Source organism: Plasmodium vinckei (genome assembly GCF_900681995.1).
Source record: "Plasmodium vinckei vinckei genome assembly, chromosome: PVVCY_13".
Lineage (NCBI taxonomy): Eukaryota > Apicomplexa > Aconoidasida > Haemosporida > Plasmodiidae > Plasmodium > Plasmodium vinckei.
In genome coordinates this window covers 635019-660773 of record NC_051305.1, presented here as the reverse complement: position 1 = coordinate 660773, position 25755 = coordinate 635019, and the positions used below count along the sequence as shown (strand labels likewise).

At 24.0% G+C, this 25755-nt stretch overlaps 7 protein-coding genes across 7 annotated transcripts; 4 read left to right on the top strand and 3 right to left on the bottom strand.

Moving 5' to 3' along the window:
• Positions 1-743: 743 nt before the first annotated feature.
• PVVCY_1301700 (calcineurin subunit B, putative) lies at positions 744-2140 on the top strand (the record flags this gene model as incomplete). Its single annotated transcript, XM_008623845.2, has 6 exons — positions 744-748; positions 916-1084; positions 1359-1443; positions 1601-1746; positions 1876-1956; positions 2093-2140. 6 exons carry the CDS (start codon positions 744-746, stop codon positions 2138-2140), a joined length of 534 nt encoding a protein of 177 aa, XP_008622067.2.
• Positions 2141-2946: 806 nt separating this feature from the next.
• Positions 2947-5812, top strand: PVVCY_1301690 (LCCL domain-containing protein; the record flags this gene model as incomplete). The annotated part of the gene is made up of 2 exons (XM_008623844.1): positions 2947-3033; positions 3260-5812. 2 exons carry the CDS (start codon positions 2947-2949, stop codon positions 5810-5812), a joined length of 2640 nt encoding a protein of 879 aa, XP_008622066.1.
• Positions 5813-6603: 791 nt separating this feature from the next.
• PVVCY_1301680 (pre-mRNA-splicing factor CWF18, putative) lies at positions 6604-7053 on the top strand (the record flags this gene model as incomplete). Its single annotated transcript, XM_008623843.2, has 1 exon — positions 6604-7053. The coding sequence occupies one exon, from the start codon at positions 6604-6606 to the stop codon at positions 7051-7053; it is 450 nt and encodes a 149-aa protein (XP_008622065.2).
• Positions 7054-7791: 738 nt separating this feature from the next.
• On the bottom strand, positions 7792-10854 carry PVVCY_1301670 (histone deacetylase, putative; the record flags this gene model as incomplete). Its single annotated transcript, XM_008623842.1, has 1 exon — positions 7792-10854. The coding sequence occupies one exon, from the start codon at positions 10852-10854 to the stop codon at positions 7792-7794; it is 3063 nt and encodes a 1020-aa protein (XP_008622064.1).
• Positions 10855-12253: 1399 nt separating this feature from the next.
• PVVCY_1301660 (E3 SUMO-protein ligase NSE2, putative) lies at positions 12254-14424 on the bottom strand (the record flags this gene model as incomplete). Its single annotated transcript, XM_008623841.2, has 12 exons — positions 12254-12285; positions 12412-12476; positions 12645-12708; positions 12800-12834; positions 12927-12989; positions 13207-13331; positions 13456-13496; positions 13638-13703; positions 13848-13853; positions 13981-14116; positions 14223-14264; positions 14395-14424. The coding sequence occupies 12 exons, from the start codon at positions 14422-14424 to the stop codon at positions 12254-12256; spliced, it is 705 nt and encodes a 234-aa protein (XP_008622063.2).
• Positions 14425-18323: 3899 nt separating this feature from the next.
• PVVCY_1301650 (conserved Plasmodium protein, unknown function) lies at positions 18324-22079 on the top strand (the record flags this gene model as incomplete). The annotated part of the gene is made up of 1 exon (XM_008623840.1): positions 18324-22079. One exon carries the CDS (start codon positions 18324-18326, stop codon positions 22077-22079), a length of 3756 nt encoding a protein of 1251 aa, XP_008622062.1.
• A 1166-nt stretch (positions 22080-23245) lies between these two features.
• On the bottom strand, positions 23246-25744 carry PVVCY_1301640 (elongation factor 2, putative; the record flags this gene model as incomplete). Its single annotated transcript, XM_008623839.1, has 1 exon — positions 23246-25744. The coding sequence occupies one exon, from the start codon at positions 25742-25744 to the stop codon at positions 23246-23248; it is 2499 nt and encodes an 832-aa protein (XP_008622061.1).
• Between the last annotated feature and the right edge of the window lie 11 nt (positions 25745-25755).

The window sequence follows — 25755 nt, the reverse complement described above, 5'->3', positions numbered from 1 at the left end:
TCGTTTCAATAATTTTTTAATATTTTTTATTTGGTTACAATTATTATAGATCATTAATTATCCCTTTAATATAATATGCAGGTTTGATATAATAATTAGTGGCTGATGCATATAAATGATTTTTTTTTTTTGAGATCATACAACCTTTTATAAAGAGGAAGTATGTTTCCCTTTTAATATAAAATACAACCTCTATTTTATATGTATATAATAATCAAGATTTGTTAGATATTTGAAGGTATAAAACATGCATATTATTTATATACTAATAAGTATAAATGTATTAAGAATATATTTTTAAAAATGTTATTGTATATTACTAAATATTATAAGTAGTCAAAATTTAACGTAATGGGGGAATACCTATAAATATGTACGCATCAATACATATATAATATCATATGAATTGAAATAAAGCCTTATATGAAAATTATAAGTAATCACAATAGGAAGTAAGAAACGTATGCAAAGAATTATCAAGTACAATAAAATATTATTCTCTTTAAGTTGAAATTTATTTAATATCGCATAGTTACGGGGGGAATATTACTATCATGTTCGAAAATAAGAAATACCACAAATTTTCTGATTGTTTTATTGGATAGTGTTTATATATGTATATAAAGAATATATTTATGGAGGCGCGATTTTATAACATTCAAAATATAATTAAAGAAGTACAATTTGACAGTTATTAAATCACAATTTCTATATATTTTGTTATGAAAATATAGAAGAGTAAAATGGGGTGAGATCATATTCGTTTATCATAGCGAAAATTAAAAATAAAAATAATTTATAATTAAATTTGTCTACACATGAAATAAATACGTTACGTTGCTTGTTAATTCCCATTCTGTATTAACAAAAATATATAATTACTTTTTTTTTTTTTTAATGCGTAATTAAATATAGAAACACACACGCAATATTATCTGAAAAAGACCAAAAGGATTTATTGCAAGCTGCTCGTTTTAGTGAAATGGATATTAAAAAAATGTATAAAAGATTTGTTGAACTTGATACAAATAAAAACGGACAACTAGATCCAAATGAATTATTTGATGTTCCTGAAATAAGCGATGTAAGAATCAAACAAAAAAATTGTCACAAAAAATGATAATAAAATAATAACCTAATTTGTGTTTCGTTAATTTCAACAAATTTTAATTAAATGAAACAAAGTTTATGAATATGTATACAGTTGCTTTAGTGGAATATTTCATTATTCTCTCTCCATCTTTACTGTTTTTTATATTATGAAGAATGTGTTAAGAATAATTTAATATGTATTAAATTTTATGTACAAAAATATAAATAAACAAGCATACATATATTCCTATATATTTTTGTTGTAGAATCCACTAGTAAAAAGAGTTATATCAATATTTGATTCAAATTCAGATGGAAAAGTATCATTTGTTGAATTTTTAGTTGGAATAAGTAAATTAAAAAAAATATTTATGCTTTTTCGTTATTATTTTCGTTAAAATTTAAAGTGATATTTTCGTTAAAATTTAGTCCATACTATTCTTAAGATATATTTCAGTGATGCATTTTACTTCACATTCCTTCCTTCATTTTAATTTTTGTTGTATAGCAAAATTAATGTCAAACACAGACGATTTTCAGAAAAAAAAATTCGCCTTTGATATCTATGACATAAACAAAGATGGAATGATTTCTAATGGTGAATTATTTACCGTTATGAAAATGATGGTTGGGAATAATTTAAATGATGTACAGGTATAATTTTTATGCGTAATTTTTTTCATTTTTACTTTTATAATAAAAAAAGACAATTATAATGCTATGATATAGCATGTGCATAAAATATAATATGCCTTTTTCATGTTGTATTATATTTTTTTTCAGTTGCAGCAGCTAGTTGATAGAACAATTATACAAGCAGATAAAGACGGGGATGGGATGATTTCCTTTGAAGAATTTAAAGATGTAATAATTAATTTTAAAATAATAAAATGCATTAGATATTTAAAAAAATAATTTTTGTTATATTTTTTTAATTGCGAATATGTATATACACACATCATGCGCTTTAAAATATATATAATATATTATTTTTACGCAGATGATATCACACATTGATGTTGGGAATAAACTCAAGTTAGATTTATAAATTAAAATCCTCGTATTTATATAAAATGTCACATGAATTTTCATTAGTTTATGTATTTACCGTATTAAATTAATTATAATATAATAATTACATATATTTATGTTTTATCCGTATATCCTTATACACATACTGTTATATATTGCACATATAGCCTTTATATATTTTTTTGACATAAAACATTCTTAATCTTGTTTATTTGTTTGTTTGATTTTTTTTAACGAACACATTATTTTATAATTTAAATAGAATATTATTTTTTAAAAAAAATAACATAAAAGTTCAAAAAGCTACATAATATATATGATATACTCGTAAATGGGTTTAACACTGATAAAAAAAAATATATACATGTAGTATTTTTTTGTAAATAAGTTTCGTACTGTATTTATTCGTGAATTGTGTAAAAAATATTTTCAATCAAATATAATTTGGCTATTTATTATTAAAGAAAAGATAAATAAAAAAGAATTAAAGATTATATAGAATAAAACGATATCCATATTTTTCGGATAAATATGTACATGTTTTGTACTGTCTTGTAACATTCTTTACTTTGCTACTTAATATTGTAGACATATATTTGCAGTGATAAATAACAGCGTTATGTCTATATTTTTTTGTTTTTTTTACTTATAATAAAAATTTTCATATATCTTTTACAGTTATAGCACGACCTTATAATAATTTTATTATAAATCATATTTAAGAAAAAATAATAATCTTTATTATAAATTTTGTATTAAAACATTAATTTGTTAAGTATTAAACTGTTTTCTAATTGTAATAACTTTTAAGACCAAAATAACATGGAATTATTTCGATTTGCAATTATTACGCTAGTATTTTTGATACATAAATGCTACTGTGAGAATTATGATAAAGAAAATTTAAAAGTAAAATTTATAAATAATTGAAAAAGATAAAATACCTATATTTTTTAGCACATAGCAGAGTGTATATATCGATGTGTATTTGTATACATAATTTTCGTGAGTATATTCATATTGGAAGTTGTTTGAAGTGTTATGCCCCCTTTCGCTACATTATCATTTCTCCATTTGATAAATACGTATATATTGTGAAAAAAAACGCATCTTTCTTTATCATTTTATTTTTTAGAAACTGACGGAGTATAGGCAACAACACCGTAAAACGGTGGATGGCAGACTATGTGCCGCTGCATTTGTACAAGATGACAACACATATACTGATTGTACAAAATCAACAGACCCTAATGGATTGACAGGAAGAGAATGGTGCTATGTAGAAGTTCAATTAATAGGAAAGGGTAATAGGGATTGGGATTATTGCAAAGGTGTAATAAATTATGATATTGTTAGGTCAAAAGCCCGAACCTTTTTTCAAGCTAAATCAAATGAGCTAAATAATGCTGTAAACCAATTAGATATGGAATATAAAAAATTAGGAGGTATATATGAAAAATATGAAGAAAATTGTGGGGCTACTTCTGAATTAATAAAGAAAAGAATAGAAGAAATTAATGATATAGCTAAAGCGTCAAGTAGAAACATCAATAAGCTATTATTACAAGCATCATCTATCAATGATATGGAAACAAAATTATATGAATTAGATGATGAAGTTGAAACAAATAGAAAAGCATTTTTAAATAATAAAAAAAATTGTTCTATATTAAAAGGATATGCAATTGAAGATAAGGCAGATGGTTTAACAGGGAGCTATTATGACAATGCGTATTTTTCAGGATACCCATTATCAATAAATAATGATAAATATATAAATTTTATATGGAATAGTGGGGTACCTATTGAAATGATACCTTATCAGCATTTTTCTGTTCGATGGGATGGATATATAAAAGTACCTCAAACAGATAATTATATTATAAGTATTGAACATGATTGTGGGGTTAGAATATTTTTAGACAATTCTCCTATAATTGTCAGTAATATGCCAAATCCTAAAGAAGAAGAATCTGAAGAAACAAAACCAATATATATTTTACCAATTAATAAAATAAATTCAAATGTTCAAAAAATTAGCTCAGAAAAATTAGGATTAGTTGGAGGTAAAAAATATAAATTTAGAATAGAATATTTTCATTTAAGTACTATAAAACACGAAAATCCAGATACTGCTCACATAATATTATATTGGAAATCAGATAAGTTAATTGATGAAGAAATTATTCCATCCCATTTTTTCTTTAAAAGTAATACAACTATACCCCTTAGAATTAAAGAATTAGGTGGTGACGATTACGAAATATTTTATCTCGAAAATGGGGTAGATGCATTTATCAATTCTTCGAATTATATTATATCCGATATACCTACTATATATGAAAAATCGAAAGCTATACGTAGTTTGGACAATTTTAATAAAAATTTTATTAAATTTAAAATCAATGCATACAGTAAAGTTTATATAGCTATAAATAAAGATGAAAGTAATAATGTTCCAATAAATGAAATAACAAAAAAGAGTTTCACAAATACTAAGGAAGTGATGTCCATATATCATATACAGGGAGATAGAATAATGAATGCAATTGGCAAAAACGCAAATACATCGGAACAAAAGACGTATAATATTTATTCTTCTGAATATTATGAAGGAGAAGTAATAATCAAATTAAGCATACCAACACATTTTATTATATTTATCGTACAAAATGAATTTCGATCAGACAACAGCTGTATAGGAAACGAAGAACCTATTTCTTTAGTAAATTCTCCATATTTTAATTCCTGTTATGCATCTTCTTATGAATCTGAAAAATATGATTGTCAATCAGGATTTAGTGGAAATAATAAAAATGAAGAATATTCAACATGGAAAACTGCTGTTAATAAGTCGCTAGGTCAATATGTAACTATAAATTTTAATTATGATATAGATATACATTCATTTACTTTTAAAACATTATCTTCTTTAGAAAATAATATTACAGAGTTATCATTATACTTTGCAAATAATACAAATCCTGAAATATTTTCTATATCACCAGGACACCATAAATATAAACTTAATTTTCCTATAAAAGCCAAATCTGTAAAAGTTGTTATATCTAAAGTAAAAGATTCAAAACAACAAACTGGTGGAAACATTACTTTCTATGGTATACCATGTGGGGGTTATAAAAATAAGGAAAAGAATATTGATATAAAACAAAATGAATATGAAATTAATATATATTTTAGAAGTAAAAATATTAGTGTGGCATCGAAGCCGCTAACTTGGATGGCAGATAATGGATTGATAAAACAAACCCATGGTTATTTTAATTACGGTTGGGAAAAGGTACCTACACCTATAGAATTAGAACAATTGAATAAACAAAATTCATCTCATGGTGGTATATCATTTTATCCATTAGAATGTAAAAAAGAAAATAGCTTAACTACTAGCGATAATAATAATTGTGATACTTCCAATACATGGTCTATTGATTTATTACATGAAGGTACTTATTATGTCACAATCGAAATTGGTTCTCCATCAGGAAAACAAAATTTAAATTATATTAAAGTTAATGGTGAAGTTTTTATAAATAATATGTTTTTAAAACCAAAGCAATATACAAAGGTTAGTGCAAATGTTGATATAAAAAAAGATAAAACTTTACAAGTTTCTACAAATACAAACACGGTTATACAATCTATACAAATTATATATCTCCACAATTAATTATTATACTTTGATAAAAGTTTGATTTAATTTTTTGAGGCATTCGATGAACAAACTAACAAATGAAATATGCCCATATATATACAACTTTATCATTTGTTTTTTAAGTTGTGTTTCCTTAAATTATTAAAATAATTTGCATTATATAATGTGTACACTATGTTTTCAGTTTAGTTTTTGTTTCCGTCTTTGTCTTCATTTTTTTTTGTTAAATCATTTAACATATCTTTGGACATAAACAAAAAACCTTTAATACTTCTTTATGAACTTGTAATATAATTTGTTAGTGTGGAAATATTTGTTCTCAATTTTCAGGTTTATCTTTATAATATTAGAAAATTTTATAGCAAATTTTTTAAAATTGAAATATTTTATATGTTGTCAAAATGTATGTATTATATTTTTCATCTTAGTAACCTTTAACCGTTGTATTTTCTTATTATGCACAAATATTTATGGTATATCTGGCATTGCATAAAATAAGTATTGCCTTCGCATTTTATAATTTAGTAAAATTAAAAAATAATAATAAATAAAATAAAAAAAATATAATAAAAATTATATATTTATTAATTCACTATAGGAAAGTTAAAAATTATAAATAAAAACGAATTTACAAATATTTATATTCAAAAATGGATATATATTTTTGAAGGTAATGCTTACTTAATAGTAAATTTTTATAATCAAAAACAAAAAGGAAAAAAAAGAATGTATATTACTCTTTTTATTAGTAAATATATTATAATACACTAAGAGTAATAACATTTAAGAAGCCTAACTATTATAATATGCTGAAAATGGAAAAGATAAAACATTATGATAAATTAAAATTTTATAATTATGTTCCAGTAAACAAAGAGCTAAAGGCATGTTGTATAGCATGTCCTGATACTGAAAAGTATGAACTTGAATTAAATGAACAATTGGAAGAAGAATTAAAAAATGTATTTCAAGGTAACATATTAGATCAAATTAATGCAAAAAATATAAATGCTGATTTGAAAAGAGATTTACAAAAAAAAATAAATATTCTATCTAAAAGAACAGATAAAGCAATTATCGAATTAATTAAAAGGAAAATAAATGACAATAAAAATAATCAAAATATTTATAATGAAAATGAAGATGATGAGAATGCATGTATAACTTTAGATCTTAGCAAAAATAATGATGCCAAACTTGGCCACATTTTACATGAAACTCTTAATAAGTTGGATAACATGGATGAATCAGATTAAGAATATGCCTATTTTTTAGTATCACCTCTATTTATTATCCCATTTGTTGTTTCGTTATTTTGATGATTAATCCTTTATCGAAATATGAGCTTATTTTATACACTTATGAGATGATAGGATTACTCACATTAATTGTCATATTACGCTTCAAGCATATATGGACAACTATATTTATATTGGATATACTTAAATGCTCTCCATATATTTTTTAATGTCATTTTTATTTCATTTTTGTATAGTTAATACTAGTCATTCCTTGCGGACATTATAGAATATATTCCCATTCATACTTTTGGGCATGCCGCATGTATATATTTGATGGAAATTATTTACTATTTTATTTTTTTTTCGTGCTACCTATCGAGATTTTCATTTTATCTTTCATTTAGTTTATATAAATAGTAATATTTTTTATTCTTTAATATTCGAGTTTTTCTTTTTATTAACTTAAAGATAGGTTATAATTAAAGAAAAATCAACTTTATTAAACATAAAATTTTAGTTTTGCTTAAAATTGTTTTAAATACATAAAAAAATAAAAGACGAAAGAAAAAATTTGTACACAGAGGTGTGTGCAATATGCAAAAACAAAAAAATAGAATAAATAAAAGTTGGAAAATATGACTCAAAAAGCTATTAGCACATTTCATATGCATTTGTAATGCAAATAAATAAATATATACATAGATAGAGAGAGAAAGTACATTTATGATATTGTAACCATATAATGCCTTCTCATTACACACATTCAAATAAGTCATTGGCGTAATTTAAAAGCCAAAAAGGGAAATAACGCAACTCTTTGTACAAAGTAGAGTCAACAATATGCTCCTTATCTATATTATTTACAAATTCATGATAATTATATTCCCATATTTCACTTCTATATTTTTGAAGTGTGTTGGAATATTTTTTATTTCTTGAAAGTTTCTTATACGGAGTATATATTTTTTGTGGCTTAATATACTTTGGAATTTTATGCACTAGTTCCCCATGTTTATATTTATTATTTATTAGTAGGAGAGGGTAAAATAATAATTGTGAATAATGTTCACCACCATTTTTATCGTTTATATTATTTTCCGTAATCGAGGCATTTTCAATTTGAACTTCATTACTTTTTTTGGTATTATCTTTTTCTTTTGAAGAAATTTGTTGAAAATTTTCCCTTTTCAGTAAACTCCGATCATAATCTGATATATTTTTATTGTGATGTGAATTGTTAATTATTTCTTTATTAATCAAAGTTTTATTAAGTTGAATTTTATACAAACTTATATCTTCATTCATATATAAATCATAAAAGATAAAGTTTGATGTGTTTTCTTTATGTTCATCGGATGAATATACATTAAAATCTTCCAAGTTTCTTTTTTTCCGTTCTCGAAATGTGTAAGTAGAATGACTAATTGTTTTATCATTATTATTAAATAAATTTAAAAAATCATTAGTATATAAATATATATTTTTTGATAATTGCAGATTTTTAATAAATTGTATTGTTTTTTCATTATCATTAAGTTTTTTTTTTATAAAAAAATTGTTTTCTTCATTAAATTTATTTACCATACAAAATAAATTATACAATAAATTGAAAGAATTGGATAATTCAAAGGAATGGTAATTATTATATTTATTCATATCAAAAGTATTACTCAAAATTGCTAACAACTGAACTTTGCTCTTAGGTTTTACATTTCGTGGATTAAATCCAACATGAACATGCTCATTTAATATTTCGGAAATTTTAGAGTATTTCAGTTTTTCCTCATCATATATTTCGAAAGTCTTCACTCCATCATTTTCCTTATCAATCATAGCGGAAGTTATATTACTATCATCTATTTCTATCCCTTCTTCATGATTACCCGTATATTTATTTTTATTTAGGCTAAATTGTTTAAAGCTTCCTTTATTATTGCTAAAATAAGAATCATCAATATCATCACCATATGTGTATGCAACATCAATAGCCCATGTATTCAATGCGATAAATGGTGTTTTATCATTATAAATGAGTTTTAATAAAATATAAGAATTAAACCATAGTTCTATTTCTAATAAGCATGATGAATTTGTGCGTATTAACCATATTCCTTTACCTTTATCGATTTCATTTATTGTGATTTTATGTAAATTATTTAATTTTTCTGTTTTTATATTTTTAATCATTGAACACTTTATTAAAAATAATTGATCTTTATTTGTATTCTCAATTTCTGGTTCATTCATTCTTTCTCCATTATCTAAAAAAGGAGATGTACCATTACTTCGGTTTATATCATCGTTGATCGAAATAACATTATCAGATACCAATTTGTTACTATCCATGTTACAATTATTATTATTTGCATTATTAAAACAGTTTGTGTAATTATTTTGATTGCTCATTTCATTTTTGCATATAGAAGTATGATCATTCGTATAAGTCTCTCCTTTCTTAATCGCATTAGTTTGGAAGCTATATCGACTATAATCCGTATTTTCATTTTCTGTCTCTATCCCGTCATGGACATTTTTATCTATATTATTAAGTTTAACCATTTGATCATATAATACATCAAATTTTATTAATTGACATCTAACAACAATCAGTAAACCAGTTCTTATAGCAAGAGGTTCTAAAGAGAACTCCTTAATAATTATATCTGATATATTGTTAACATTTGAATGGATATTTAAATCGAGTTCTTTGAATAGAGACGATTTTTGATAATTAATTAAGCAACTATATGAATCTTTACTTGCAAATTTTTTTTTTGATGGATAATAACTAGCTGGTACTATATAAAAACTCGAACCCAAACAAAAATGAAAATCCGCTTTTTGAGAATGTTTAATAGAGTTCAAATGAAAAAAATCTTCATAAGCATTATTCCAGTCTAATAAAACATCTGTGCAAATCCCTATTGGAGGGAATGAGCATAAAAAACATAAAGACCCAGTAGGTTTAAAACTGATTGTTGATATAACATAATCTCTTAAATATCGCCTACCACAAAAATCACATCGCTCTATAAATATATTTCCATGTATTTCCGATATTTGAGAAAATTTTGTACCACATCTATAATGTAAAGAATCTATATTTTGAGTAATTAAAAATTTTATAATATTTTTATTCATTAATTCTTTTATCATAATATGTGTTTTGGTCGGTAAAGCTAAATGAAGCTCTACAACTTTTTTTTTTCTATTTCCAAACTTTACATAATTTTCATCAGAACTTTGACAATTTTCATTATTTTCGTTTTCTTTTTTTTCTATGTCTCTTTGTGTTTCTAAAAGGTTAATATTTGAACTTTCGTATATATTATCTATATTACTTTCATTTATTTCCTCTTTAATTCTATGAAAATGAGGTTCTTTTTTATTTATAGAGAACTGATTGGATGGGTCGTTTGGATTATCATACTTTATTTGGGGATGCTTTAAGATCTGTTTATTTTCCATAAGTTGATTTTGTTTATCGATGTTTTCATTATCTTCGCAATTTTCCACAGTTTCGTCGACTTCTTCTTTTTTTGTTTTTTTTTTCTTATTATGTTTCTTCTTATTTTTCATATTATTGTGATACTCATTTGTCCATATTCCAGTGGGCCCTCGAAAATCTTGAAGCCCAGAACTAGTAGATATACCGGCTCCAGAATGTACAACAATGTATTCACTTGTTCGTATTTTCTCAATTAATACTTTTATCTTTTCTTTTTCTTCTTCTTCGTCTTCAAAATATTCCTTTTCGCCTAACGGCCCTTTGTTCTCGTTTTTCGACAAGCGTGAGGCATAATACATGCAGCTCATTTTTTCATTAAAAGTAAATATACATGTATATATATTTATAAATTAAATCATAAAAAATAAATAATCAAGCAAAACAGGGTGTGAATAAAATAGGGGCCTTCACACAAATATATATAAGGGAAGCATAATAATAATTATTATAATATTCTATGTTCCAATTACTCATTGAAGCTCATAACACACGAAGTAATAATAACTCTGATAATAATATCATTTACTGTTTACATGATTATAGCTTATATCCCAATTTATTCATTTTCAAGTATATGTACTTATGAAGAAATTTATTTCGTAATGTATATATAGTTTTATTTATATTGTTATTATTTTTTAACTATTCATATGTAATTTAAACTTTCATCAAAATATGTTCTTGGAATTTATATGCTTGATTATATCGCCATTAGCATTTTATCAATGTGTTAGTAATATATATCAATGAATGTTTATTCATCCGTACATTTTACACATATTGTTTTGGTGAGGGGTTGCAATTTCATTGTGTAATAGATTATATAATTTCCTTGTTAATTACCCAAACATTTATTTAGTTACTTTTTTGCTAACCATATACAATATAAATTTATATATCTATATGGATAATATTTCAGGGTATAGTAAAAAGTTTATAAATATATGCTCATACATGCTATACTTTTAATTATTTGCATTTGGAATGATAGCGCAAAAAAAATATATGCAATGAATATTAGCATACGAATATTTTATAAAAAAGATAATAGTAATAAAATAAAAAAGTATAAAGATGACACTTGTAGGATACTAATAATTTAAACATGAAACAATTTATTTGCATTATACAATGCATTTAACGAAGTTGTTTTAAGAAGGGTTATTATAATTGCATGTATATTCCCAAAATTTATAATTATTTGTTTGCCTATGAAGAGCCGAGATAAATAAAATAACAAATACTATGTTGTTATTTAAAAAATAAAGACTTCACAAAATAAATGTCAATTAAAAAGGCCATCTAAAATGCAAAAAAATTTGTCATTATTATTTTACATTTTTGTTTTACGTCTTCTTTTTTTTATAAATCAAAAATTAGTTAAAATCCCGGTGCTACTTTTTTATAACAATTTGTACTATTCTACATTTATTGTGAATATAGTTAGCCATATTAGAGATTTATCGAAATAAAACATTATACAATGGTTATATTTAGCATACTAAACAGTGATATGTTATGGGAAAAGTTAAGTATACAGAAAAAAATTAATAATAAATAGTTTTTAAAAAACGAATGAATAATCTTAGACCATAAAAATGGACACGTGCATATATATCATATAAAAATTATATTTGCACAATACTTAAAATAAAAAAAAAAGCAATAATATAATTTCAAAAAGGAAAGAAGAAAAAATTTATTGTTTTATTCTTCCACAAAATTGAAACTTTTATCCTCTAAAAAAACGAAAGAAACAAAAAAATGTATGAGCTATCATTAATGTTATATAAGGACATAAACAAATAAGTTATTAAAGTGTTTCATAATAAATAATGTATTTTCAAAAATTTTTTTTGTTAAACCATCAGTCCGAAGTTTAACGAAATAATCTCTTCCTTCGGTGACATTATCTCTAAACTTCATAAGCCTACATTAAAATTCATGCATATTTTATATATATATTAAAATACGAAGATCATTCTCTATATTATGATTTATAAAATATATAATTTCAAACTCAGTTGATAAAAATCATAAGTATAAAATGAAAGTAAACAAGCCAAAGATACTTATCGTGATATGTGCATGGATATACCTTGAGTGGTGAAGAAATTCATAATCGGGGTGCAAACTATTTTTGTAGACTTTTTTTTTACAAGCTGTAAAATATATATACTCATGAATATATGTTTTATAAATATGACAAATAAAAAAATAAAAGGCATATACTAATAAATTAATTATTGTTACCGGCTAATGGACATTCTATTGTATCTTTATTTTGTCTAAATATAATATATAAAAATACGAAAATGGGAAATGCAATTGGATTAAATTGCTTTTATTTTATAATATTTTAAAGATTTTTTTATTTTACATTAATCTCAGAATAAAGGTATTCTCAAAGGTGTGTACACATGCCTTTCTATTTTTGCTAAATCTGAAGTGTTTTAAAAGGTGTTAAAAAAATATTTATACATATCATATACTTGTGAAATTATTTAACATAAATAATGTATGATGCTTAACAATTATAATACAAGACATTGTAAATTTTTATCATATATATTGTATTTTAGTTGAAGGATTTTATATATTTATGCATATACATATGGATAAAGCATATGTACATATAATAATAAAGAAAAACATATTACCTTTGTGTAACAGGATTTTCAAAGGGCATTTGTGATATTGGGCATTTGGTGGGAAATGCGCCGATTTCTTCATCGACTACTAATTCTTCTTCGTCATCATCTTCTTTTTGGCTTTTTAAATGGAACTAAACATTTTTAAATACATAAATAAAATGACGAATGTGCACAATTTACATCTCTATTTTAAAGGATACAACGGTTATGTTCGTATATAAATGTTCTTTGTGTAATATTTTTTTAAATGAGTACCCTTGCTAGTCGAGAAACATCTTTTTCGTCTGTTTGATTGCCTAAGGTTAGCATTAATAAAAACATGTATATATATTTGTGGGCCGATTGATATATTAAATCGATTATTTAAAGGCGGAAATGTAAAAATAAGACATGCGTGAGTTATTTTCAGAATAAAAATATAACATTCTTTTGCTAACCTTGTAATCTTAGCTTTACATACTTATTTACTAGTTTTAAATAATTTGAATCAATATTTAGATCATCTGATATTTTGTAAAAAAATAGATGAAATTATGATAGCGTAATGTTTATAAATGATGAAAAGGGAATAGTAACAATTTTGTAATTAAAATAATATTTGCTTCACAAAAGAACTTATACTTAAGTATATTTTGAAAACTTAATACCTGATCCTGTAAAAAATTGTTAAAAATACATGGAATATAATATTGAAATGACATAATAATATAAATTTATGGTATTCAAAAAAGCACATCAAAATTGTCATTTTATTTTGATGAAATATTTATGTAAACATACGGAAGTACTTAACGGAAAACAAAACATTGTATAAACTTTTTTGTAATTGGCTGTAAAATTTTATTATATCATTAGATGGTGCATATTCGTCTTCATGACTTTCTAAATCATCCCAAGTATCTTGAAAATATGGGTTCTATAATAAAAAGCAAAAACATAAACATAAAGTAATTTAAATGTTGTAATGGTTCTAAAATATAAAATAAATGTACTATTTTTTATCTCGTCTTTTTTTCGTATACTTCCGTATTGGGTAATACCCTGGTACCTTCTCTTTCATCTGCCTAAAAACGTATAATGCATATATTGTAATTTTGAATTTAATGATATGGTAACATGCACCAACATATTTAAAAATAAAACAATTTGGATCATATTCTTTATAAACGCTATATTATTTTAAGGAGGACATACACTATTAGTGGAATCATCTTGATAATACATTACGTCTATATTGTTATCAAATTTTATTATAAATTTTTCATTAATACACGTTTTATTGAAATTATGAACGCTTAGTTTAATTTAAGATTCATATAAGCATTTTTTCTTAGCTAATAATATACTTTAAAGCATTCATATTATTAAAATAAGAATGATTATGTAGTTTAAAAATATCTTTAAATTCGAGCATGTGTGCATGTGTTATATAGTTCGTTTTTTTTTATATTCATTACAATAAAATTAACTTGTACAGAATGAGAGATAATTTATTTTTGATAATATTACACAAAATATATTATATTTTAAAGCTTAAATAAACATATTACAAATGAAAAAAAATTTATAAGAATTATACTATTCTGAATATATTATGTGTATTTTTATTTTATATATATCATATATATATAATATTTTAACTAAGTAGACGAAATATTTGTATACATAATTTAGGCTAAAAATTCGCATTTATTGTAGCTATTTGAACTTGGTATATGTTCTTCGTAATATATTTATATATATTTATAAAAGACCATAGTTAAACATCATATAATTCCATACTACGATAAAAGAACAAATTAAATCATTTTTCATAAGAAGTTTCATTTTTATGATATTATATCAATATATGTGCTTGTTTCCCCTTAAAATAAAATTGATATAGTTTTATTTACACCATATACAACTATAAAGAATATATCGTTTTATACTATAACAAAGCGCGCGGAAATATAATTATGTGTAGCCCCCTGAACGTATTTTTTTATTATATTTTCCTTTTTACCCTTAAGCTTATTAATTATAAATTTTTGTTTTTATTCTTTAAATATGATTACTATAATTTTTTTTTCGAATATTTGGTTTTATTATATTTTAATCCATAAAGTCTTAATTACACCATAGCAATAAAAGAACGATTTATATGTATATATAGCAATAAATTAGTCAAAAATATATTACAGAAAATTATAAATGTTGTCATAATTTTTTATTTTATTGATATTTAAATAGTACCATATATATTAAAAGCTTAAAGAGTGAAATGACATATAATTTTTTTTGTCTTACACACGAGAAAAAAATGCTTTTTATGTTTTAACTCAACTCCTTCTTTGAAGCATATTTCTTATTGCATTATTATAAGGCTTTTTATATTACAATATATTTTTATAAAAATTTTATTAATAATATATCAAAGTCAAAAAAAAATAGTTTGGGATACCCCGGATGTGTAAGATAATATCAATTCTAAAATCATATAGAATTATTTACTGATATTCACCGATTTTAGGGAATTATGATTGGAGCATTAATTGATTTAAAATTATCTTTTTTTGTGTCTTCAATTTTTTTTTCATTAAAGGTCTTAAAAAAATATAGTTGTAAAATATTGGTTACCACTTTATACTATAAAACAACCGAGTGGGATAAATTAAAATGAACAAATTGTTTTTATATATAAATAATGTATAATTTTACTTTTATCTTGTAGCGTTATAACATTTAAAAAAAATCATATTTTTATAAAAATATTTAAAGAACAACATGCATGCTATTATTTATGTCTGCACTAATAATGGGATAATTACCCATATACATATGCATGCACATGTGAATGCATATAAATAGATGTTTATAAAAGTTTAAACAATAAGGCTACTTTTTTATAAATTAGTTGAATGTTTTTATTGTGTATAAAAACATGAGAAATAAACCATATATATAATACATCTGATGTGTTCAATACAATTTATGTATACATATGTGAATTTATCGTAATATTTGTTTTGCGTGTGCATATTTATTCAAATATATGCAATTGCGAATCAAATATAAATCAGTAAATTTTGAAGCTTATTTTGTTTTAACATTTTAAACGGTTGGATATAATTACAAATGTTACCACAACAACTTTTAAACAATAGTTCCTTATTATATAAAATATTCTTATGTATAACTACTCAGGGTTATATACACATGTGATTATTTAATATTATAATGAATGCATTAATCCCTCCTCAAATTAAAAAAACTATAATATTATTTGAACATATTAAAGCACATACCTATAACATATGGTATATACATTTATTAAATAATATAATAAAAGCATAAAAACTGCTATTGTAGAGGATTGTATTGATATGTATGTAAGAACCTCTTTTATTATTTACGCCCACCCCAATAAGCTGTCTTAGTGTAAAAGAGTTCTCAATATATCGTAAAAAAAACATATTTTAAAATATAATTAATTGTTTATTGGATAACTAAACAATGTATTTGTAAGTTGAGTATAATACATTATACAAAAAAGTATGGTGTATAATCGATATATGTGTTATATAATTTTTTTTAATTTAATATAAATATTTATATTCATTTAATCATATGCACATGGTTGTACTCTTTTAAATTTCATTTCTATTTTTTTTTATTCATAAGATTAATATTATTATTATTATGTTATATATAACTGACAATGTTGCCAATGATTTACTACCTAAATGTGTTAAGGAATTATTTATACATTATATTAAAATATAGCAATTTTTAATACAAATTATATTATTCAGAGCAATAGAACAAAATTTTTCTGCTCTTATAATTTTTATCATTCTTTATTGAATTTTTATAAATTTTTAGTTAATTTAATTTATTAATTTTTATAGAAAAGATAAACGTAAAGGTAATTTTTATAATTTTTTATATTTAATTAATATATAATAATTTTTATATTAAATAATATACATATTTATTATTTAATATAATGATGTCGAAGAAAAAAAAACTTCAATAACAGAAAAACAATATGCGCAAAACAACGAAGAAACGTTTCGAGAAATTATAGGATTTGTTCGTATAGCAAAAAACCGGGTAATTAAAATATATATAATTTTTTTATACTTTATTTGTCATAAAAAACCATAAATCCTATATAATATTATTATTTAGTATAGTAATTTTTATTCATATTTAATATTAAATAGTATATTATATAAAATATATATAATATAATGCCATTATTATTAGGTCCGTAATATATATTATTTTTTAGGAAGTACATAATAAATTATTGCATATTTTTTCTCAATTATATTTGTTAGCATTTATTATAATATTAAAAATTGCCTAAAAAAAAGTAAAAAATCACGTATTTTTTAGACCATATATATAGAATTCCTAAATATTTTTAAAGAGTTAATTAGTCGTCATTTGTAGAATAATATATATATAATATGTAGTATACCGCTGTTTTATATAATTATGTTATATATATATAATTAATAATAAACATATAATGATTCTTTATTATAATTATTAATTTTATATTAATATGCTATTTTTTATTAATAACAATACAAATTATGTATTATTCAAGGGAATATAAAATACCGAATATATATATATATCTATATTTGTTGTATATATATGCATATTGTTCTTTCCGCATAGTACTTAAAATATTGTTATTCTGCATTTTTTGTTTTTACTAATTTTATTGTAAGATAACAACATATTATTTAAATTTATGCAAAATTATATTAAAATGCATATAATTTGAATGATAAGTATTTGTATTGTCGTATATATTTATTTGATTGAAACAAAATAATACAATATATTTTATTTATAACATATATTTCAAATTTTGTAATTGTTTTTTTTTTGTTCATTATACATGCACATATTAATATAGAGTATAAATGTTTTTAAATTGTTAGTATACATGTAAATACGTACATAAATATATTTATAATTAAATTTGAGTATATATTCTCTTATGAAAATAATGGTTATATTATATTCCCGCTTTTATATATATACAAATTTGAAGAAGAAACAAATGTCTTCTTAGGTAACATATGAAATAGATCAACAACACGAAATATTATAATAGTAAAATGTTTTTTAAAAAAATATTGAGAAATGCCAATGAAAATGAAAACAATGACGCCACTAATACTCAAGATAATGTAGAGAAAGACATATCAGATACTATAAATGAAAAGGATAGCAATTTAAATGAGACTGAATGTAAGGAAAATGGCGAAAATTCGCACATAAATAACTTTAATAATCAGACTAATAGTAATGATAACTTGCAGAATGGTAATAACATTTGTTCAACTAATGAAAACATAATTAATAATAAACCTGATAATGAACCAAGCGAAATAAATAATATAAATGAAAATATAAATATAAACCAGGATAAAACTAATGGTATAGAAATAAATAATTCTTCAGAGGGGCAAAATTTATTAAATAATGTTGTAAATCCAGCTCCAAAAAAAAGGGGGCGAAAAAAACGAGGGGAAGTAGCTCCAAATCCTACCGATTTAAATCTTCAACTTACGAAAAGAGTGAGTGTAAAAAATTTTAAATATCATTCATTTATAGAACAAGAAGTAGGTAAAAAAAGAAGAGGCCGAAAAAGTAATAGTTATTATGAAAATGATATAAAAACAAATGAAAGCATGTTTTTTAATTCGAGTATGAATAATTATGAAAACATGCAACATATCGATAATGGCCATAGTATGCTTAATTTAAATGCCAATGATAACATCAATAATAATGACGTAAATAATATTAATAATTATTATATGTATGACAGACCTCCATATTATTATTGTGATATTATGGGGAAGGATGGTATTATTCCACCTCCTGAATCAGGGATAAGTGATTATCAAAATGTATATGCAAACGAGTTTATAAATAATAATTTATATAATGGAATGCAAACTGATAATATTAATTATAATTATTATTTAATGGATAATAATAAACAGGAAAATCCTATGTTTTTTCATAAAAATTTGATACCAAATGAAGTTATGAATACAAATAATCCTCCTAATACTAATACTAATACCGTAGTAGAACCAAAGCGTAGAGGTCGAAAGAAAAAAATAAGAAATGAAAATATAATGAATAATAATAATTTTGTTAACAATACCAATCTTGGTGTTCCTATTAAGCTAGGCGACAATTTGAACAATGATAATCCTTTAAATGGCCAAGTTAATCCTCTTCCAATTGTTGAAAAAAAAAAGAGGGGAAGAAAAAAGAAAAATATAAATAATCCACTAAATACTGTGACAGGTTTAAATATAAAACAAAATGGTATGGAGTATAAAAATGAGGGAATCATTGATGCTAATACCAATTCTATGCATGGGCCCCAAATTAATAATATGGGAATTGGTGATATTAAGAATGAAAATACCGAAGGGTTCCCATTTTCCTCTAACTATAATAACAATAGTAGCGCATTCGTCGATTATAATGGTCAATCAAATGGCCTAAATTTTCAAAGAGAAAATAATGATAACGTTTATAATCAAAATGATAATATTTTTTTGAAAAAAAGAAAATATACAAAAAGAAAACATAAAGATAGAAGAAGCATCGATGGAAATAAACATCCTAGAAATCAAATGTCAAAATATGTTTCATTTTATAATAATTCGATTAATGATAAAAATTATACCATTCATAATGCATCTAATATTTCAAGAACTATTGAAAAAAATATATTTGGTAATAATAAAATCAAGGAATTTAAAACAAATAATAACAAACCATTGGCAAATGAACCCTATCAAATTAAGGAAGAGTTTATGAACAATGTTAATAGTATTAACACTGTTTTTAATTTTAATGAAGAATTTATTAAATTTTTAAAAAAAGTAAATAATTTTGATGATATAGATTATAATAGCATGCTATCCTTTTTAGGCAATGTACAAATTAAGTTAACTACATCCCTAAATGAGGATTATTCTACAGAAAATTTTAATATTCATAATGTTGATCATACTATTTATGCTATGAAAAAAATTGTAGATATCCTAAATAATAATAACGAAATATTAAGTAAGTTGAATCAATTAGAATATAAAATTTATTGTGATTATTATATTACAAAAAAACAAAATTCGATGAAAGAATTGCATAATAATACCGACAACAATGCAAACAAACTTTCTGAGACTGAGCATAAAGATGAAAATAATTCTCAAGATAATCCTGAATCCAATAAGAATAAAACGGGAAATACCAAATTAAATGAAGACAAGGAAAACCAAACTAATGGTGATTTGGAACACATTAAAGCGAATAACAATGATTTAAAAGTAAATGACGATAGTGGCAAAATATGTGAAAATGATAAAGAAGGAATATATCAAGAAACAGATAATATCAAAGATGATGCACATAATAATAAAAAAGAAGAACCTTCAAACGAATACAATATAAATAAATTATATTTTAATAAAAATGTCGATTTTATATGTAATGAATTAAATGAATTTATAAAAAATACATTAAAGAATGAAAATATATTTTATTCTCTTTATTCAGATGGAAGATATCATAATACATCTGAAAAAAGTTTATATAAAAATTATGTATCTACTAAATTGTATAAGCATAACAATATTATTGATAGAAGCAAAATAGGAAGGAGAGAGAAAATTATTCTTAATAAGTTATACAAGAATGGAGAAATATGTGAGGAAGTTATAAATAGAACATCAAAATATGTCGATGAAAATGAGCCCATGGAAGAAAAGGATCAATTATTGCTAAACCGTTACACTGAATTGTTCAGAAAAATTAACAATATAAATAAAGGTCATAGTAATAGTTACAATCAAATTAATAAGCCATATAATAATGGGTTACAAATAGATCAACACACATTAATAAATAAAGATGATAATATGAATTTTCATAAAAACCTTGAATGTAATTCTGTATGCCCAAATTGTGTAAGTGATGTAAGTAATGATAATCTTATGATGAGCAAAAATGAAGTAATGGGGAAAGCGGATACGTTTTATATGTCACCAAATAATAGCACCAATATTAATAACTCTAGTCATATTGATGTTAACAATTATTCAACAGGGAATACTATTGTGGAACATAATAAAGATGTGGAGTCTGATGAAATGGGAACTTGTTGCAATATGCATGATTGTGGTGTGAATAACATAAATGAACAATATAAGAAAAGCAATAATGATAACAAACATAACGATAATTTATGTGAATGTTTTGAAGGAACAATTAATCAGGAAAGTATGGATGAAATGAGTAAACTAAACAATGCTGAAACTACAATTACATATGATGATCTAGAATATAAAAACAACCCTTTGGATAAAAAAATTAATGATAAAACAAATATTTTTGACAATAATACGACGAAAGAAAATAATAAAAACCAATGTTTATTAAATAACGGAATAAGTAATATAATGTCTGTTAATGATAATGATAACAATGAATCATGTAATTTGACACAGATTTGCAATACCAATTCAGAAAATATATGTGATTCAAATAATTGTTGTAATAATAATATAAATATGGATCAATATGATTATAAAAAAAACTTACAATCCTTATTAACAGAAACCCTTAACTTCAGAGATGATAAACTCATGCAAATGAAAGAGAATAAATCACAGAAGGAAATGTTAAATTGTTTAAAAATGGTATCAAAAATTAAACAAAAATTTTTTGATGAGTGTACACAAATGATAAACAATCAAATTTTTACTTTAGAAAAAAATTTTAGGATTCCTGATTGTTCCCTATCTATGCCCTCAAATGAGTTATGCTATAATACCAATAGCTAATTTTATGAAGCTATTAGAAGCTAATTCATTATTCATATATATTTCTTCTCTATTTGTTAGCTTGTGCACTAATTCAATTGTTATTTTATTTATCAATATATTTGCTAATTCGATATTATGTTCTATATGTTTTTATTCACTCATTTACTATTTGTTTTTTTTTTTTTTTACGTTTTGTTTTTCTTCACCTTATAATTCATGCAGTTGTTTTTACTTGTTTTGTAAACTTTAAATAGGCAATTTGATTATAAATTTAACTCAATAAATTAAAAAAATTGCGAGCGGCAATATTCACTTTCCCTTTAAAGCAAGCACCAACATATTAATATATATGTATTGTAATGCGATGCTTTATAAAATATAGCATAAAATTCAAGGAAATGAAGAATGATAAAAAAATATAATATAGTTACACCGTTTCTTTTTATACTTTTAGTTATGAATGCTGATAGCATGCACTATTATGTAGAATATATTGCCACGTACTTATAGAATATAGAGATAATTTCATATATTATTTATTTTATAAGAATATGCAATATGCCAATTTATGATAACCTCTTTAAATTGCGTTGCAATAATGCCCATAAAGTACCCTCGATACGAGGATTGGAAATTGGTAGAAAAAATTAAATTACAATAATGTACGTATCACATTGAATAAGTAATACATTAAAATATTGGAATTATGTTTTGTTCAATTTTAAAAGTTTTTAGTTTTAATATGCATACATGTAGCACATATATATATGTGTTTAATGTAAAACAATGCGTTATGTATCTTATTATATGAAGCGAAATGAATTTATAATATTATGTACATATTTCAGCTAAAATAAAAAAATATCTTAAAATGATATATACACTACTATATGCATCATGCATTTTTATGTATGCCAATAAATGACAATAATACACTAATTTAGTATATATATGTCAAATTTTATTTACTGGACTACTACATGCAAACATGCATGTGCAAAAATAAATTTCTGTGTAACTACAGATACATACATGAAGCATTAGTATATTGCTGTACTTGCTTGTATTACAACATTTGTGTGTTTTTTTAGTATACTACTATTATAATTTCGATTTAAGACTTTCTCTTTTCTTAAACTCTGTGCTAAAAACAACCACAAATGATATTAATTTTTCAAAGCATCTTATAATTTATCTAAGTAGTTATCCAATTGTGGCATTTCTACTTTGATACCTTTTCTTTCTCTAATGTTCATAATAATTTTATATGAATTTTTGTTTGAATCAAAAGGATCATCATATAATACTGACCAGTGATCGAAGACACATTGTGGAAATGCTTGACCAGATGTAGCAGCACGTAATGCAGATGTGAAACCAAAAGATTCTGCGACAGGTAAATGAGCTTGGATTTTTAATAATGGTGTTCCTAATTTTTGGTCTTCAGATATAACAATACCTCTTCTTTTGTTTAAAACACTGTATACACCACTAACAACATCTTGTGGGCAACTAATATCGACAAGATATATTGGTTCTACTAATCTTGGTACTGCTGTTAATTCACATGCATATATACATTTTTTACAAGCGGGCATAATTTGTCCAGCACCTCTGTGAATAGCATCAGCGTGCATATGAACATCTAACATTCTGAATTCACATCCTCTCATATTTTCTTCACATAAAACACCTTCCTTTGATGCCCATTGGAAAGCAGCTACACAATGTACTTTAATTTCATTCATATATTGTATACCACTAGTGTTATCTGTTAAAAGATTTGGACCAATAGTTTCTGGACCAAATGCCCATATTTTTAATGCTAAGTTTTTATCCCATTGATAATTACTGTGTAAGTAATTTGCTCTAGTTTTGGGGTCATCTTTATCGGATACTTTACCTTTATCAATATCTTCTGGTAATCCTTCAGCCAATGGAAAAGCTTTCATAAATAGACGATTGTGTTTATTTGGTGATTTACCTAAACATGTAATTGTTGATTCTTCAGTAACAGTTTCTCTATATGAAACAACAGGGTCAGAAACAATAAAATCAATTTGTGCATATTCGTCTTTTAAATCTTTTAAGCAAATTTCAATGTGTAATTCACCACAACCAGATATAATATGTTCTCCAGATTCATCAGTAGTACATAAAACTAATGGATCGGATTTAGCTAATTTTTTAAGACCGTCAACTAATTTTGGTAATTGTTTGCTATCCTTAGGTTTAACTGCAACACGGACGACAGGAGATACACTATATTTCATATCAGCAATGTTATGTGCTTCTTTAAATGTAGTAATTGTTCCTGATTTTACAATATATTGATCAACACCAACCAAACAACATGTGTTACCACATGGTACATCTTGAACTTGTTCAGTATATCTACCCATCATTAATACAGTTCTTTGAATATTTTTTTCATATAAATCTGTTTTTTCTCCTGGTACATAATGTGGACCTTGGATTCTAACTTTTTGCCCTGTAGCAACTGTTCCTGAGAACACACGACCAAATGCATAAAATCTTCCCTTATCAGATGTGGGAACCATTTTTGATATATACATCATTAATGGACCGTTAGGATCACAATTACGTATAGCATTAGCTGCTTCATCATCCATGGGACCTTCATATAAATTTTCAACACGATATTTTTGTGCAGTTGCTGGGGATGGTAAGTGAGTAACAATCATTTCTAATAAAGTATCTCCTGCTGGTAACCATAATTGCATAGCTTTTTTTAATAATTGTTTACCAGTTAATAATTTATCGTCTCCCTTTAATTCAACTCCGATGTTTTGTAACATCTTTGTGTATTTTTCTTTATCATCATTCATAATTGATTGACATAAGTTTAAGATTGGCTCCATAATAAATTGACAAAAACCTCTTTTGTAACCTTCTTGTTGATTTTTTGACCATTTCTTTGTTTTAGCATCATAAAAACTGTTACCCCATAAACGTTGCATCATTTTACTTTTTTCAATACCGAATTTTTTGGAATATATTCTTGAGAAAGTTTCTAAAGTAAATGCCCAACCTTGTAAACCAGAACCAAAAGATACAGTACCTTTTTCGGGATATACTTGAATATCTCCCATTAATTTGTCAGTATATGTAGAAATAATAACATTAACACTTTCAATAGTTCTTGCAAAAGTTTGATAAATATCTTCGACTTCCATTTGTAATTCTAATAATGCTCTGTCAACTTTATTAACGTGTAATACTGGCTTAATTCTTTCTCCTAAAGCTTGATACAAAACAGTTTCTGTTTGTACACACACACCTTCAATAGTATCAACAACAACTAAAGCACCATCTGTAACTCTTAATGCTGCTGTAACTTCTGATGAAAAGTCAACGTGTCCTGGTGAATCAATTAAGTTGATAAGAAAAGGTTTTTTTCCTTCTCCATCTTCTAAATCATGTTCAAAATACATAGATATACCAGTTGACTTAATGGTAATACATCTTTCTTGTTCATCGGCTCGAGTATCAGTAAAACGAGCATCTCCTGCATGTTTACTAGATATAATACCAGCCTTTGATACCAAAGAATCTGTTAATGTTGATTTTCCATGGTCGACATGTGCTATAACGGACATGTTCCTAATTTGTTTGGTTTTGTTCATGATTTCACGAACCTGATCTACTGTAAAGTTCACCATTTTGTTCTATT